The sequence below is a fragment of the Priapulus caudatus genome, unplaced genomic scaffold, assembly GCF_000485595.1.
Source record: "Priapulus caudatus unplaced genomic scaffold, Priapulus_caudatus-5.0.1 Scaffold563, whole genome shotgun sequence".
In the NCBI taxonomy this organism is placed as follows: Eukaryota; Metazoa; Priapulida; class Priapulimorpha; order Priapulimorphida; family Priapulidae; genus Priapulus; species Priapulus caudatus.
Window position 1 is genome coordinate 135,374 of NW_014577624.1, and position 16,252 is coordinate 151,625.

The 16,252-nt window shown below is 43.0% G+C and overlaps 1 protein-coding gene across 1 annotated transcript in view; it reads right to left on the bottom strand.

Moving 5' to 3' along the window:
* LOC106811681 (myotubularin-related protein 6-like) overlaps positions 1-13,975 on the bottom strand; it is a 108,660-nt gene extending 94,685 nt beyond the window's left edge. The window contains exon 1 of the mRNA XM_014815383.1: positions 13,792-13,975. Coding sequence (XP_014670869.1) covers positions 13,792-13,815 — 24 coding nt within the window. The 5' untranslated portion in view covers positions 13,816-13,975. The remainder of the gene's footprint in view (positions 1-13,791) is intronic.
* Positions 13,976-16,252: the final 2,277 nt, after the last annotated feature.

The following is a 16,252-nucleotide window of genomic DNA, read 5'->3' on the forward strand; positions in this document are numbered from 1 at the left end:
TAGGCTCGCGGGCCAAAAACGTCCGTGTGAACGCGCCTATAATCACTTACAACAACAGCTGTTCTACGGAAAATGCATCATCAGCATCAGCAAACACGCATACTTTTCGAGCCGGAACGAACATATTGCTAGTTGACTCTGGAAGGGAACCGCCGTCGTGATGTGGAGTAACCGCGCAAACACGATGACAGCGCACGCAATCGAGATGCATAACGCGAGAATGAATCATTACACGATACTATACACACTATAGGCACGCTGCACACAATGCCAAACAATACAACCACAGCGCAGTGTACCTTAACCAATTGACCGATCCACCTGGAGTGACTGACAGGTATATAGCCATAAGCAATTATCGTTAGCGATACGACATTCTCAAACGACAAGGCTTCGCAAGGAACTGCCGTAACGAAGGCAACTTCGCGGGCGCGCGTTGAAAAAAGTATATCAACTGATCCAGGATTAAGCAACGATATGCAAAAGGTGCGTATCTACCTCATTTGAGGCAGATATGCGTCGCCTCTCGTAAACGATATACTCCTAGTGCATGGAACACGTACGCTGTTATAAACACAAGGTAATGGTGAGCTTATTCTGGTGAGCATAAACCGCCTGAGCTGCTGGCTGAGCAGTAGCTGCCCGGGTGAATCTCGCTCAGTCTCCGACAGCAGAGATCTGTATTCGTGAGAATGCTGATGTCGCCGCTGATTAGCGGGTTCTTCTCACTAACAATTAAGCGGCTCGAACGAAACAGCGGCAAACATCAGCAGGCTTTCCCTCTTTCACGCGCGCGCTCGCTTGCTCGCTACCCCCCCCCCCCCCCCTCTCTCTCTCTCTCTATATATATATATATCCCTCTCCTCTATCCCGTTATTACTTCTAGAAGTAATAAACCGTTATTACGCCATATTATTGAGCCGAGATTACGCTATATACAGTGCCCACTAATAGACGAATATGTGTACAGATAGAGAGCGGGGAGAAATGAGAAGACAAAAACAGTGAGCGAGAGAGAAAGAAAGCGAGGAGAGAGAGAGAGAGAGAGAGAGAGAGAGAGAGAGAGAGAGAGAGAGAGAGATAGAAAGACCGGAGGAACAGGGAGGAAGAAAATGGGCGAGTGCACTATTAGAATTCAGACGCGCACATCTGTGTCGCAGGCAGACGATCGGTGCGTCTGGCATCGAGACAAATTCCAAATGGAAAAGCCCAATCTTCAATTCCCATTAGAGCCGTTCCCCGCGGCATCGCGCGGGTGCCGTGTCTAATTTACGACGACAGACTCCCACTTTGCCACTTAATTTGCCTCTCGACTTATAGTACCCGGCGTGTAGGCTTGCCGAGCTGGCAAGAAGACGAATGAGCGCGCGCTGACACACCCTCTTGTACCTTCTTTAACGAGCGCCCGTAAGACGCCCTATAACGCGCGAGCATTGCGCTCATTCATTCATTGCGCTCTCTGCAAATCACCAGCGACGGCATGGATTCGATCGCGGTCTCTCTCGCTCTCTCTCTCTCTCTCTCTTTGCGACGCAATCTAAACGAAACTGCATCGATGTGTTACACTTGTGCCCCACACGTCGGCCCGTCGCCACCGCCGCTCTCTTACGTCTGTCCTCGCGGAGCTAGTTGGCACCTTGGATCGTTTGTGAGAGTTACATCGGTATGTGTCTGCGTTCATATAAGGCTCGTGTATCGTGTATTCATATATCCAAGGCTCGTGTCGTATGTAGCAGGGCCCTTAACGGGCAGGGCAGAAGTAACTTACACGATTTCGAACGTGCAGTTGTGTGACTGCGATGGAAGCAGGGTTATTTCTTACGTAATCGTGGGAGTATATACTGTTCTCCTCCATCCGACCTTTTTGAATCTTACCACGCCTAGGATTTTACATATTTTAAATTTTAAGCAATTCCTATTTTGAATCGAAACAATTTTCCTTAAATAAGGCAGAAAACACATCCAGAGAGCACCAAATAAAGGTTTTCATTTCCTGGACAGGCCTCGAACCCTGGCGTCAGAATTTTGTTATAATTGATAACTACTCCTTTTTTAAAAACCCGAAAAACCTCTGTAAAGCATTATTTTAGTTACGTCTATCCTCTAGCTGTTCACTGAAAGGTCGTACGCATCGATGAACCAAGACTAAAATATAAACTAATATTGCACAGCAGCATGAATTTTCTATAGTAACTGATGAAGTTTTAGTAGCAAATCACGCTTTCACTTTGTGCATATTATAATACTAATAGCCACCGCCATTACATAGAATAATTCATGGCAATGGTATACTCGTGATGTACTACCATATAACGGCAATTTTACGAAAGCATATTTTGCCTCGTGAATTTTTCAAATATTTCACTTTAAAATTACAACATGAAAGACACAATATATTTTGTAAGTTGCAAAGACTACTTTGCTCCGTGATTTACTCTCCATAAGTAGGATATAATAGCGATTTGATGTTGCATCGCTCGCAAAAATTTAAATTTTCACGTCTGTTAATTTTTCAAACATTCTGCTTAAATATTAAAACTACCACGAGAATAGCCCTTGATAATTTAGGTAGTAAATCAGCAAGTTCGAGTATAAATTGCTCCAATTTGAATGTTAATTTTCAGCCTTCACAAAAGCCCCAATCTCCGAGAGAGAAAAAACTGCAAGTTTCAGCCACATCTCTATGTCACCGCGGACGCACATTATTCTCCCCCATCTGTTTGATCTTGTTCATTGATCACGCAGCACACGAGCGGTCAAGCAGCATGCTTGGCAGGAAAGTAGCGAAGCCCAGAGAGGCTGCAGACTAAGTGCAGCATATATAACGTGATAGAAGCACTCTGCTGTCTAGAGATCCCTGCCATCATCCCTAATATCGACGAGGAAACCCACCGTGACGAGCAGTTCTTCTAAAATAATACTGTGTGGATGCTAGCGCAGAACTGTGACCACGTTGCTCAGCGAACAAGTAAAATGACAGAAAATCCGAGAAACGATAAGGTGTCAAAGTGACCGCTCTGCTCTCATACCCAATACAGACCGCATATTTGATCCTACATCAAATTAGTTCCGGATGCGTAGCCACCACGTAAATCATAATGTAGTTTATAGGTGCGGGCGGAGCTACGTCACAGATCAGCAGACCCGGACCAAAGTTGTGCAATGTGTAAACGCTATTCCGGACTAATTACGCACTATAGTCTGGACTACGTTACCCCCCACCGAATTGAGGTGGGCTAGGCCCTCTTTGAAGCGTGCTGAGAAGTTATCTCGTACTAAGTTTTCTGTGCTAAACTGTGTGTGTATGCAATCCGGGGCCAGGCGCAGGCTAGATTCCGATATACGCAATGCCAGCGATTGCTGAATACCCTTCGTTCCATGAACACTACACCACCACGACCACAAAAAAGATACAGCTGGAATATTTTTGCAAGAACGACTCAATATTTAAACTAGTTAGTTCCGATACACATAATTGATTCTGTTACTAACGTGCAAAAAATACAAAGCACCCGAAAGCTCTACCTAGAGTCATCTTCCGAAGTATTGGCACGTAAGCACGTAACAGACACACAGACAAAAGAACTTGGTCACATTCTCTCTGGAGACAGCACACTGCTCTGTAGACTGTTCCTTTTTTGCATCCTGACACACTGGTATACATGCAAACCTTTAGGAATACGATGAATGCTAGGATGCGTGAGAATCGACAAATGCCATCAGAGTCCCTCTAGGAAGCTGCGTTTCAACACCAGCGGAGGAAGACGTCGTTAATTATGTAAACGCGGAGTGGACTCACAATCGTCTGCCAATCACTGCCACGCTCCGCGCATTCAGCCAGCCGAGATTTCCACCGGGAAATTAGTAATTAAACTTTTCATCCGTCTAAGAATGCCGAAGAGGCGGGGTGACAGATGAAGGCGACAGGTTTCTTAGCTTGAAGCCATGTGATGACAAGACCCGGAGAGTTTCGCCATCGCTCGCGACAGGAAATCCGATTCTATTCGATCGCGACAGGACATGTCGCGCGATGATTGCGCAGACGCGTCGAGACTCGAGAACGTTAGTGCTGAGTTGTCAGCAATCTGCTTCCCTGTTGACAGATGAGACCGATACCACCGCGCACCTGCGATTGAAGCGTGAATCGGTTAGCGTTCACATAGTCACGGGTTAACAGCCGGATGAATCATCCTCACACGATTTGGGTAGAATGCAGAATGAGAATGAGTGTGAAAAGGGCTAAGAAATTGATATCAAAGCAGTAACGTGTATCCGAAACCTGATAATCTGGCCCAACAGGCATTCGGGGGGGGGGGAGGGAGGAAGATTTCTCCTTAATTGTTCTTCTAAAATTTAAACTAAATTATTAGGAGGTCTATGTAATAATGCACTCGGGTTTGGCTGGCCCTCATTATTTTACTGCTTGCATCAACTCTTTATCACTGAACAGAATATTATCAGGAGTAAATAAAAACAAAGGTTGATTGTAATCACTTATAATATTATCCTACGTATATATATATATGCCTAGTGAGAGCCCGAAACGGGCATTACACAGAATAATAATGTAGTACAAATATCTATCGCTATAAAGTTCATAGATCATCTTTTGTTCAAATTCTTTAGTCTTCGTTCACTTTTTCTTTCATATACGTATTTTCTTTCATATACATATTTTCTTTCATATTTCTTTTACGTATTCATTTTCATATTTCATTTCATTTCATTTTCATTTTCATTTTCATTTTCATTTTCATTTCATATTTCATTCATTTCATATTCATATTCATATTCATATTCATATTCATATTCATATTCATTTTCATATTTCATTTTCATATTACGTATCATATTTCATATACGTATTTTCTTTCATATACGTATTTTCTTTCATATATACGTATTTTCTTTCATATACGTATTTTCTACGTATAGAAGCTGCAGAAATAGCAGATCCATCATAAATGGTTAAAAAAAATCTAGAGAGCGTATTATTTATTAATATAGTCATCTGTGTCAGTGCAATCTTGTTTGCTGCAATTGAAATTGATGTATTTACTAATAATAATTGCTAGCCTGCTAAGATTCATGCATTCAGTGCAGACATTCATTCATGTGCTGCCACCTATCGGTAGGCGCAAGAGAATATCACTTTTGAGGCAAAGGCGATTCCTCATTACCATGTACGCATACCATACGACGAAATCCTTGGCTTAATATTATATTATGGAGCCGTTATACTAACATTGCGCAAATCTTACAGACATTAACTGCCAGATTAGTAATTCCAAGTGGACAAATGAGAATTCAATCTGACATAATTATGTATTACCCAGGGATCAGGAGCCAGGGATGTATAAATCGGTTGTATACTACAAGAATAATAACATTAACATACCATATGGTTGATAGAAAATTGCCAGGACACACTGGACGAGGGTAATAGTTATTAATGCCATGATCCTTAATGATAGTTGCAGCTTCATCACAAGACAGTATTAACTGACATAAGCACAGTAGATTAGCTATCTCCAGATGCTTCCATACTAGCTGGAGTTAATATAACATTTACTACTTTACTATAATTATGATACTAAGGTTGATCTACAGGGCACAGTAATGGAAAGGTGGAAGGATGACATAAGCTTGCAACATGGCGAGATAAATCTAAGGAACTACACAATTGAGTATGAGAGTATTTGAGTCTTCACTATTAAATAATAATCTTTTTTCCCAGCTCTGCACAAACCTCAACTGACTAATCATTTTTGGATGTACACACAAAATTATTGTTCAGCTAAACTTTAACAGATATATCGAATAAGCCATAACACTGAAGCATTGAAATTAACAAATAGACTAAATAGGCAATTATATTTTGTAATAGAAGAATAGGACACCAGTAAAATGTATCCATACAAATATAATGTCAATTGCTATTTATTTGTATGTTATTTGGCATCTAAGCTTCTTTGTAAGAATTAAGTGTCCACACGATTGCCCCACTGGCACTGGTACCACATACCCAGGGTAAACGTACTGGGTAGAACAGGTTTAACTGTTTTAGCAATAAATCCTAGTTAGGCAATCATCATAGTGTTACTAAAATAGTGACACCAGTTTATATGCGACTGTATTACTAATTAAATCTGGTCATGATTCCACTATTCAATAGTTATTTTGGGAAGTGTGTTAAACTACATGGCCCAATCCTAGTTTAGCGCCTCGGATTAGTTTAGCACATTTGCGGGGTTCCAAACTAGGATTCAGCCAACTACACTACACGTCGGCTTCTGATGAAATGAATTTCCAGCAGAAGTGGCAAGGCTTTGATGTTAGAGTAGAATAATGAAGGGAATGCATCAACCTAGTAGTAGTATTCTTACATAATAACGTCGCACCTATACTAAAGACTTTTCTCTCATTATGCCACCGGATATGATTTTAGGGAATGTTATGTACCCCGTTGTTCACAAGAAATAGTGCCGAATTCTCTATTCGATTGCTTTACAGGTTTCAAAAAGTCAATGCACACAATTATAAAGTTAACACATATAATTTACCCTAGTATTTTACTCAACATTGGAAGCACTGCCGGTGCCACTTCTGCAGGAAATGTGGCCTAGTTAGGTGGAATGTGGAGGTGGCATACTTTATTAGGTAGGTTGTGTGTATTATGTAACACACCACCCCTAATAGTAAAAATAATGTGTCTCATATAGGGCACGAATTGTGCAATTTTGTTATAACTGGTGTGTTGATGATATTGTCATTGTTGACAAAAAAGTACTGTAAGCTATACATAAATCATAGGGCGTGGCTACGCATCCGGTTCCGGATGAGGAGCCGCTAGGCTACGCGTCCGAACATCCATCTCACACACTGACAGTGATCTTGCGACACGTACGGTAATTGCGCAACGGGACGCTCTGCTGATTGCCGAGTGTGTGTGTGTGCGTGAGAGAGAGAGAGGGAATGTGTATGTGTGTGTGTATGCGTGAGAGAGAGCTAGAGTAGAGGTGTGTGTGTGTGTGTGTGTGTGTGTGTGTGTGTGTGTGTGTGTGTGTGTGTGTGTGTGTGTGTGTGTGTGTTGTGTGTGTGTATGTGTGCACGGTGTGCACGTGTGTGTGTGTGTGTGTGTGAGAGAGAGAGGAGAGAGAGAGAGAGAGAGAGAGAGAGAGAGAGAGAGAGAGAGAGAAAGAGAGAGAGACAGAGACAGAGAGAGAGCGAGAGAGCGAGAGAGAGAGAGAGAGAGCAGGAGCTGTGCGTGTGTGTGTGAAAGAGAGAGAGAAAGAGAGAACGAGAAAGAATGAATGAAATGATAGACAGCAGCAGTGCATATATTGTATATTTTCGGCAATCAGCAGAGCGTCCCGTTGCGCAATAACGCGTGTACGCGAGTCGCGCGATCACTGTGTGAGTGGATGTCCAGATGCATAGCCTGGAGGCTAAGTGACCGGTTCCGGATGCGTAGCCACTGCGTAAATCATAATGTAGTTTATAGGTGTGGGCAGAGCTACGTCACAGATCAGTAGTCACGTGACCACCAGCAAAACGCCGGTTAAAACAACACGATCGTGTCACTGGCGCTCATAGGATTACTGCATAACGATACGAATTATCCGTCACTTGGTTTAGAAGTTTTAATAAGTTTTTTCATGATATTTTCTTCTAATATGCCTTACGAGTATATAGATAGCTTTCTGTAGCTATAATTGTATCCCCCGAACGAAGTTCGTGGGATACTATGGATTTGCATCGTCGCGCCGCCGCCGCCCGTGGCCGCCGCCGCGCCGCCGCGCCGCCGGCAGAGATTTCCTTGTGTAGCGCTCTACCGGCTGCAGTTCTTCTCAGATCATCTTCAAATTTTGAATGAAGATGCGTTATCGTAAAGCGAAGACACCTATCGTTTTTGGTGTGGGCGGAGTCATCGTTGCCATGGTAACAACATTTTTTGTCGAAATATTCTAGAACCTGTAACTTCTGCACTTTTTACCCGATTGTCATGAAATTAATGTTTGTATTAAAATTAAAAGTTAAAAATTCTAAAAAAAAGAAAAGAAAAAAAAATATTTGCAGAAAAATAAAAAAAAAATAAAAATATTTGTATTAGAATTGTATTTAAATTTATATATAAATTTATGATTGTCATCAAATATATATATATATACATATATATATATATATAGGACATGTTATATCGGCCCTGTGTGCCAAATTCGATGAAAATCGGGTAAAAACAGCACAAGTTAGCTGTAGGTTCTACAATATTTCCACAAAAACGTTGTTACCATGGCAACAATGACTCCTCCCACACCAAAAACAATTGGCGTCTTTGCTTTAGCATAACGCACCTTCATGCCAAATTCCCAGAAGCGACCTGCGTATGCAAGGCAGATAACGCATCGAGATAAACAATATTGCGGAGTTTACTCGCCATCCGGGCTCTTGCGGAGATGCGTAACTAATGCGCAGAACATAGGCGCTGAACTGTCAATGGGTGTATGGAGGCATATATTTGTATATATATATATATACCATATTACCCATCGGCCAGATGGGTTTGACCCCTGCCGCCGCCGTGCGCGAACACTGTAAACCCCAGACGGAAAGGGATTGGTCATGTACGCATGATCCAGACGTTACTACAAGTTGTGTAATTATTCATTATATCATTGATTATTATATACTTATAATTATTAAGGTCTTTACGATTAAAAGGTCTGTCATTATGAACCCCTAATCCTATCAACGCAGATTGTTCAAATCACGATAGTTACAAAACGCATTCCTCATTTTGCTGCGTACTCTTATTTGTATCCCTCGTATAGTCTACAGTATTTAGTAGTATTTTATGACATGGAACTGTGTGATGTGTTTATTGAGAAATGGTGGATGTACAGCAAACACTAGTCCGAGATTCCTCTGACCAATGCCCACACCGACGATTTTGGTGGTTTTGGTGTGGGTTAGGTCACACCAAAACCACCTAACCCACACCACCTAACCCACACCAAAACCACCAAAATCGTCGGTGTGGGCATTGGTCAGAGGAATCTCGGACTAAGCAAACACCAGAAATGATTATGGCCATTACTGTTAACGGCCGCGCGTAAATTCACGTATCTCCTCGAAAACCGCCATAAGGAATTTACCCATTTACTCTTACCGGGAGGGTTCGAACGTGCGAAGACGATAAGCTATGTCACTAGCCTATATTTCCGTCAGCACACGTTAATAAAACAACATTTCAACGACAACAACATTTCACGCTTGCTTCGCAGGTCGGCCATTGCGGAATTTTCGATCGTACCTGCTGCCATCTCTAGGTCCTTACGGACCAATTATTAACGACAAAAACTCATCGTAACGAAGAGGGGGTAGGGGGGGGGGTACTGTTCACAGTGAAAATATTCCTCCTAGGGTAACCAGATTCCATATACTTGCACATCTGAGGCAGACCAGTTGTCTAACCAAACCTTTGTCTTTGTGACTTATTTAACTTTCACTGCCTTCTACGTCCTTACAGAGATATTCCATTCATACTAGATCACGGGGGATACATGTAGTTGGCGACAACTGCCCGTTCTAGTTATGACATTAATTGTATCCCCCGAAACGAAGTTCGTGGGATACTATGGATTTGGCATCGTCGCGCCGCCGCCGCCGCCGCCGCCGCCGCCCGCCGCAGAGATTTCCTTGTGAGCGCTCTACCGGCTGCAGTTCTTCTCGGATCATCTTGAAATTTTGAATGAAGATGCGTTATCGTAAAGCGAAGACACCTATCGTTTTTGGTGTGGGCGGAGTCATCGTTGCCATGGTAACAACATTTTTTGTCGAAATATTCTAGAACCTGTAACTTCTGCACTTTTTACCCGATTGTCATGAAATTAATGTTTGTATTAAAATTAAAATTTAAAAATTCTAAAAAAAAGAAAAGAAAAAAAAATATTTGCAAAAAAATATAAAAAAATATAAAAATATTTGTATTAAAATTTGTATTTAAATTTATATTTAAATTTATGATTGTCATCAAATATATATATATAGGACATGTTATATCGGCCCTGTGTGCCAAATTCGAGTGAAATCGGTAAAAACAGCACAAGTTACAGGTTCTACAATATTTCCACAAAAATGTTGTTACCATGGCAACGATGACTCCTCCCACACCAAAAACAATTGGCGTCTTTGCTTTACCATAACGCACCTTCATGCCAAATTTGAAGATGATCCGAGATCAAGATGCCTAAGATGCCGAGAAGAAGATGCCTAAGGTCAAAGGTCGGAAGCAGTTTCCGTCCCAGAAAGCGCGAGTAAGTCCCAGAAGCGACCTGCGTATGCAAGGCAGATAACGCATCGAGATAAACAATATTGCGGAGTTTACTCGCACATCCGGGCTCTTGCGGAGATGCGTAACTAATGGCGCAGAACATAGGCGCTGAACTGTCAATGGGTGTATGGAGGCATATATTTGTATATATATATATATATACCATATTACCCATCGGCCAGATGGGTTTGACCTCTGCCGCGCCGTGCGCGAACACTGTAAACCCCAGACGGAAAGGGATTGGTCATGTACGCATGATCCAGACGTTACTACAAGTTGTGTAATTATTCATTATTATCATTGATTATTATATACTTATAATTATTAAGGTCTTTACGATTAAAAGGTCTGTCATTATGAACCCCTAATCCTATCAACGCAGATGTTCAAATCACGATAGTTACAAAACGCACTCCCTCATTTTGCTGCGTACTCTTATTTGTATCCCTCGTATAGTCTACAGTATTTAGTAGTATTTTATGACATGGAAACTGTGTGTGTGTTTATTGAGAAATGCTGGATAAGTCAAGCGAAACACGAGAAATGATTATGGCATTACTGTTAATCGGCAGGCGCCGCGCGTAAATTCACGTATCTCCTCGAAAACCGCCATAAGAGGATTTACCCATTTACCTCTTAACCGGGAGGTTTCGAACGTGGCGAAGACGATAAGCCTATGTCACTAGCGCTATATTTCCGTCACACCACCGTTAATAAAACAACATTTCAACGACAACAACATTTTTCACACCCTTTGCCTTCGCCAGGTCGCCATTCGCGGAATTTGCGATCGGTACCTGCTGCCATCTCTAGAGGTCCTTACGGACAATTATTAACGACAAAAACTCATCGGTAACGAAGAGGGGGGTAGGGGGGGGGGGTACTGTTCACAGTGAAAAATATCTCTCTAGGGTAACAGATTCCATATACTTGCACATCTTGAGGCAGACCAGTTGTCTAACAAACTTTGTCTTTGTGACTTATTTACTTTACCTGCCGTCTACGTCCTTACAGAGATATTCCATTCATACTAGATCACGGGGGATACATGTAGTTGGCGACAACTGCCCGTTTCTAGTTTATGTATGATACATAAGATAAATATTTTAAGCTATTCTATTTGTATTTGTTTGCTTGCATTAGTTGAATAAAATTACCCCAGGTCTCGTGAAACAAAAACAAAGTCCAAGATTACACATGTGCACGCACACACACACACACACGCACACACAGTGACACACTCACACGCACACGCACACGACGTGCCACACACAGTGACACACTCACACGCACATGCACACGCACACGCACACGCACTCGCACACACAGTGACACACTCACACGCACATGCACATGCACTCGCACATACACAATGACACACAAACACGCACGCCGCGCGCACACGCACGCACGCGCGCAGCACGCACGCAGGCACGCGACGCACGCACGCACGCACACGCACAGCACACGCACACCCGCACGCACGCACATGCACGCCGCACGCACATGCACGCACGCACGCACGCACGCAGCCACGCACACCATGCACACGCACACGCACTCGCACACACAGTGAAACACTCACACGCACACGCACACACACAAGGACACACACAACATGCACGCGCGCACACGCCACGGCACACTCACACCACCACACAGCTGACACACTCGATGCACCCGCACCACGCAACACACAAACACGCACGCACACGCACATGCACGCACATGCACACGCACTCACATGCCACACACACGCACACGTACACACAGTGACACACTCACATGCACAGGCACACCCACACACAGTGACACACAAACACGCACACGCACTCGCACACACAGTGACTCACTCACACGCAACATGGCATACACACACGCACACGCACACACAAGGACACACAAACAACGCACGCGCGCACACGCCCGCACAGCGCCCCGCCACCAACACAGACGCAAACACACGCACTCGCACACACAGTGACACACTCCAACGCACGCACGGCACGCACGCACACCACACACACCACACACACACACACGCAGTATAAAATAGTAGTTACCTGTCACGAAATGATCAGAACAAATAGTGGAGAATTTTGACGGGACTCCGTGCGTACCATTTACATTTACTCATTTACATTTAAGTGGCAGTCAGCCACTTATGACTTATCACGCCTCTCTAGACTCTTATGTCATTTTGGCAGCACAAAAAAATATCTTTTCTTATCTGTGCAATATATATGATTGTGACAACCTACTACTACACAAGTTTTCGGCATATATATGCAAGGAAATTAGTATGCTTTTGGTTTGGAAATGGGTATTGCTAGATACAATAATGTACCCAAACCCAAGAGGATAGGGTTACAAAGCCTCCCTATCCTTTTGTGCGGAGGAATGCCGCGAGTGAATCACTCGGCCGGTTTGCTGGTGCGTTTTCAGAGACTAGAACTTCCAAACTGGTTTATCACACGAACCTTTCTCCGCTATCGCCGGAATTACTATGTATTGCAATACTCTGTATTAAACTAATATAACCTGTTAAAAATTCGAAGTGACGAGGCGGCGAATATATGAGCGCCCCATTTCTGTGTGACCTGTTACGTACGCATTCCCTATGCGCATAGCGTTCGGCTAACTTCGACTCCAAGATCGAATGTATCATGGGATGCCTGCTGTCAGTCGTGACGTCATGACGAAGTTCGCCGAACGCTATGCCGCATAGGGAATGCGTACGTCACAGGTCAACAGAAATGGCGCTCAGTATATTCGCCGCTCGTCACTTCGAATTTTTGTAACAGGTTATATTAGTTTAATACAGAGTATTGCGATACATAGTAAGTTCCGGTAGGCGAGAAAGGTTCGTGTTGAGAATAAACCCAGTTTGGAAGTTCTAGTCTCTGAAAACGCACCAGCAAACCGGCCCGAGTGATTCACTCGGCCATTCCTCCGCACAAAAGGATAGGGAGACTTTGTAACCCTATCCTCTTGGGTTTGGTTACATTATTGGGCCCAAGATAGAGAACATGTATCCCAATAAACCAATGTGCCTAACCCTAACCCTAACGCCTAACCCTAATCCTAACCCTAACCTATTATATTGATATTATATTATATTTATATTGATGTAAATGACATTGGTTTTATTGGGATACATGTTCTCTATCCTTGAACCCATTATTGTATCTAGGGTATTGCGTGTGTAAGCTCACGGAGACAGGCTGTTGTTTTCACCGGCACAGCTGGTTGCTAGGTTAAGAAATTCCCGGATGCGGCAAAGTTCCTGGCTGTCCGCCCGCACCTATACTATTATACTTTTAGTTTTATAGTTAGTAGTACTACTACTAGTACTAGTACTACTACTTACTAGTAGTAGTACTAGTAGTAGTAGTACTAGTACTAGTAGTAGTAGTAGTACTAGTACTAGTAGTACTGCACTGTCACTGTGTACATACCTTCGCCGTCTTTATGTGTTCCATTATGGATCGTTAGCCTGTCTGTGATATACGAGGATCCTAGGTTGTTCCCTTATAAACAAAATAATTACATGTACGGAGCTTTCTACATTGAAGAGCTTACAATATGTCAATAATAATGAATGGGATAAGTTTGATTACAATAAAATTGCACGACTATCCACACTCTATTTACCGATTGCAGTCCCATCTAGCGGAAGGCTTTATAACTACACACATGCGATGTTTTCTTTGTACAATGAATTACAATTTACTCCAATTATGTGGGTTTTTTTATCATGCCTCTGCAGTACTGGTGCATGCAAGTATTCCGGATATTTTTATTTGGCTGTGATTAAAATATAGTGTCAAACTAGCGAAATATTGTTTTTTTGTTGGTCATAGTTTACTCGGTACGTAAAAACGCCGGAACGGAGACCAAATGACGTAAATATTATAAAATAATGCAAATTATAATAAAAACTATATTTTAAGTAAAAATAACCAGAACGTACTGGATATATCATTACTCATGTGTATGTGAAAACACGCAGGCAAGCACGCACAGACGCGCGCACGCTCGCGCGGGTTCGCTCCCGTCCGTACGTGCACGTATGAATTCACGTACGGGCATGTACGACATAATGTACATATACGGGCAAGCATGCGCGTACACGCACGTGCGCACAGTCACGCACGTGTGCCTACATTTCTCCTTCGCTTATTACCGGCCAGTTACGGCCCTGAATTAGTGAAGGACTTCGGTTATAGGTGTACGTGCTTTGTCAAGCACAAATAATATTAATTTTATCTTCTTTATGCGATCTCAATCTCAACAGCCAGTAATGGAACTTTAATCAGGCTATTTGACTTGGCTGGTGCAGCAGCTGGCTTCCTTATACCGCTGGTCACTAGGCGATCACATATAATCGTAATTATAAGGAACTTGGGTCTAAGATCATGAGATCCCTACTACTACCCAAGACTTGCCGAGGAGAACTAACTAACGCCCGCACGCACGCACTCGCAGGCGCGCGCGAATTAGGGGGCGGCGCATACACACTAATAGTCTGCGTTACGACAACCCGGGTTGCGTAAACTTACATATACGTACATTGTATATTATGACCACATTATTCGGGATACATTAAAAAAATTCTAGAAATGAGTGGGGGTTAAATAATTAAATTAAATAATTAATAATTTGCCTAGGAGAGCCCGAAACGGGCATTTTACACATATATATATTAAACTGCGAGGCTACGCCTACGATGACGACGCTGTGTACATGGCGCAGGATAGCGTCCCTTGGCAAGTAGTCGTGTTGATCGGCCGCACAGCTTTAGCTGAAACCAGTGGCGTACGCAGGATTTTCGAAAGGGGGGTGTTAGGAGCACGCGAAGGGGAGGTCTGGGGGGCTCTCCCCCATAATTTTTTTTAAATTAGCACCCCTCAGATGGTGTTTTGGGGTGTTAAACCCCCCCTGCCTTTGTCCCAAACAAACATTAAAAAAAAAAGAAGAGATTGAGAAAGGGGAGAGAGAGAGAGAGAGAAAGAGAAAAGAGAAGAGAAAGAGAAAGAGAGAGAGAGAGAGAGAGAGAGAGAGAGAGAGAGAGAGAGAGAGAAAGCGAAGAGAAAGAGAAAGAGAGAGAGAAGAGAGAGAGAGAGAGAGAGAGAGAGAGAGAGTGTGTGTGTGTGTGTGTTAGAAAGGAGGGAGAGAAAGAGGGAAAAGGAGAGGGAGAGAGAACAGAAGGACCCTATTATCCTGTTTATTAAGTTTAGTATTTGTAAACACCCCCTCTCTGAGCTGAAGCCTGAAGGTCGTATGGCGCGGCGGCCGGCTTTGATGTACGCGATCGATCGAATCGAGTACACTTCGGTTACTCGCTCGTTCAAAGGACGATAAAGTGAGCTCCAGCCAATCGCGTAGCTCAAAAGATATCCTCTACTTCTACATCCTAGACGGTATTCTAAACATGCATGAAACTGCGTTTTACGATTCACGTTTTCTTGCATCTTTTTCATCATAAAAAATATTTGGAACTCTCTTTAGGTAAGTAAAATGACAAGAGTCGGATATTTGATATGTATGATCGCCAGCGGTATCTTTGAATTTTTTTTTTTAAACCCTCTAAAAGTGACCGCAGTCGCACATTTTTCACTCCGAAATGTGAAGAGGCGGGCGGTGACCCGAACCAAAGGTAATTTTTTGGTCGGCCTTATTAGCCAATAAATGATGTGAGTACCCAAGGAATGTGTGACGGTGCTTACCTTTAATAATTTTAAACACATTGAATAATGAAGACGTGTGTACTCGTGAAACAGTCTGATATATATATTATTCAATCGTGGAAGATTCACATTGCCACGAACACGCCGCCATTTGCACTGTTTACCCAAACATAAGCGCCCCTAGCGGGCGATACCGAAAATAAAATGCGTACACCCGTGAAATGCCGCA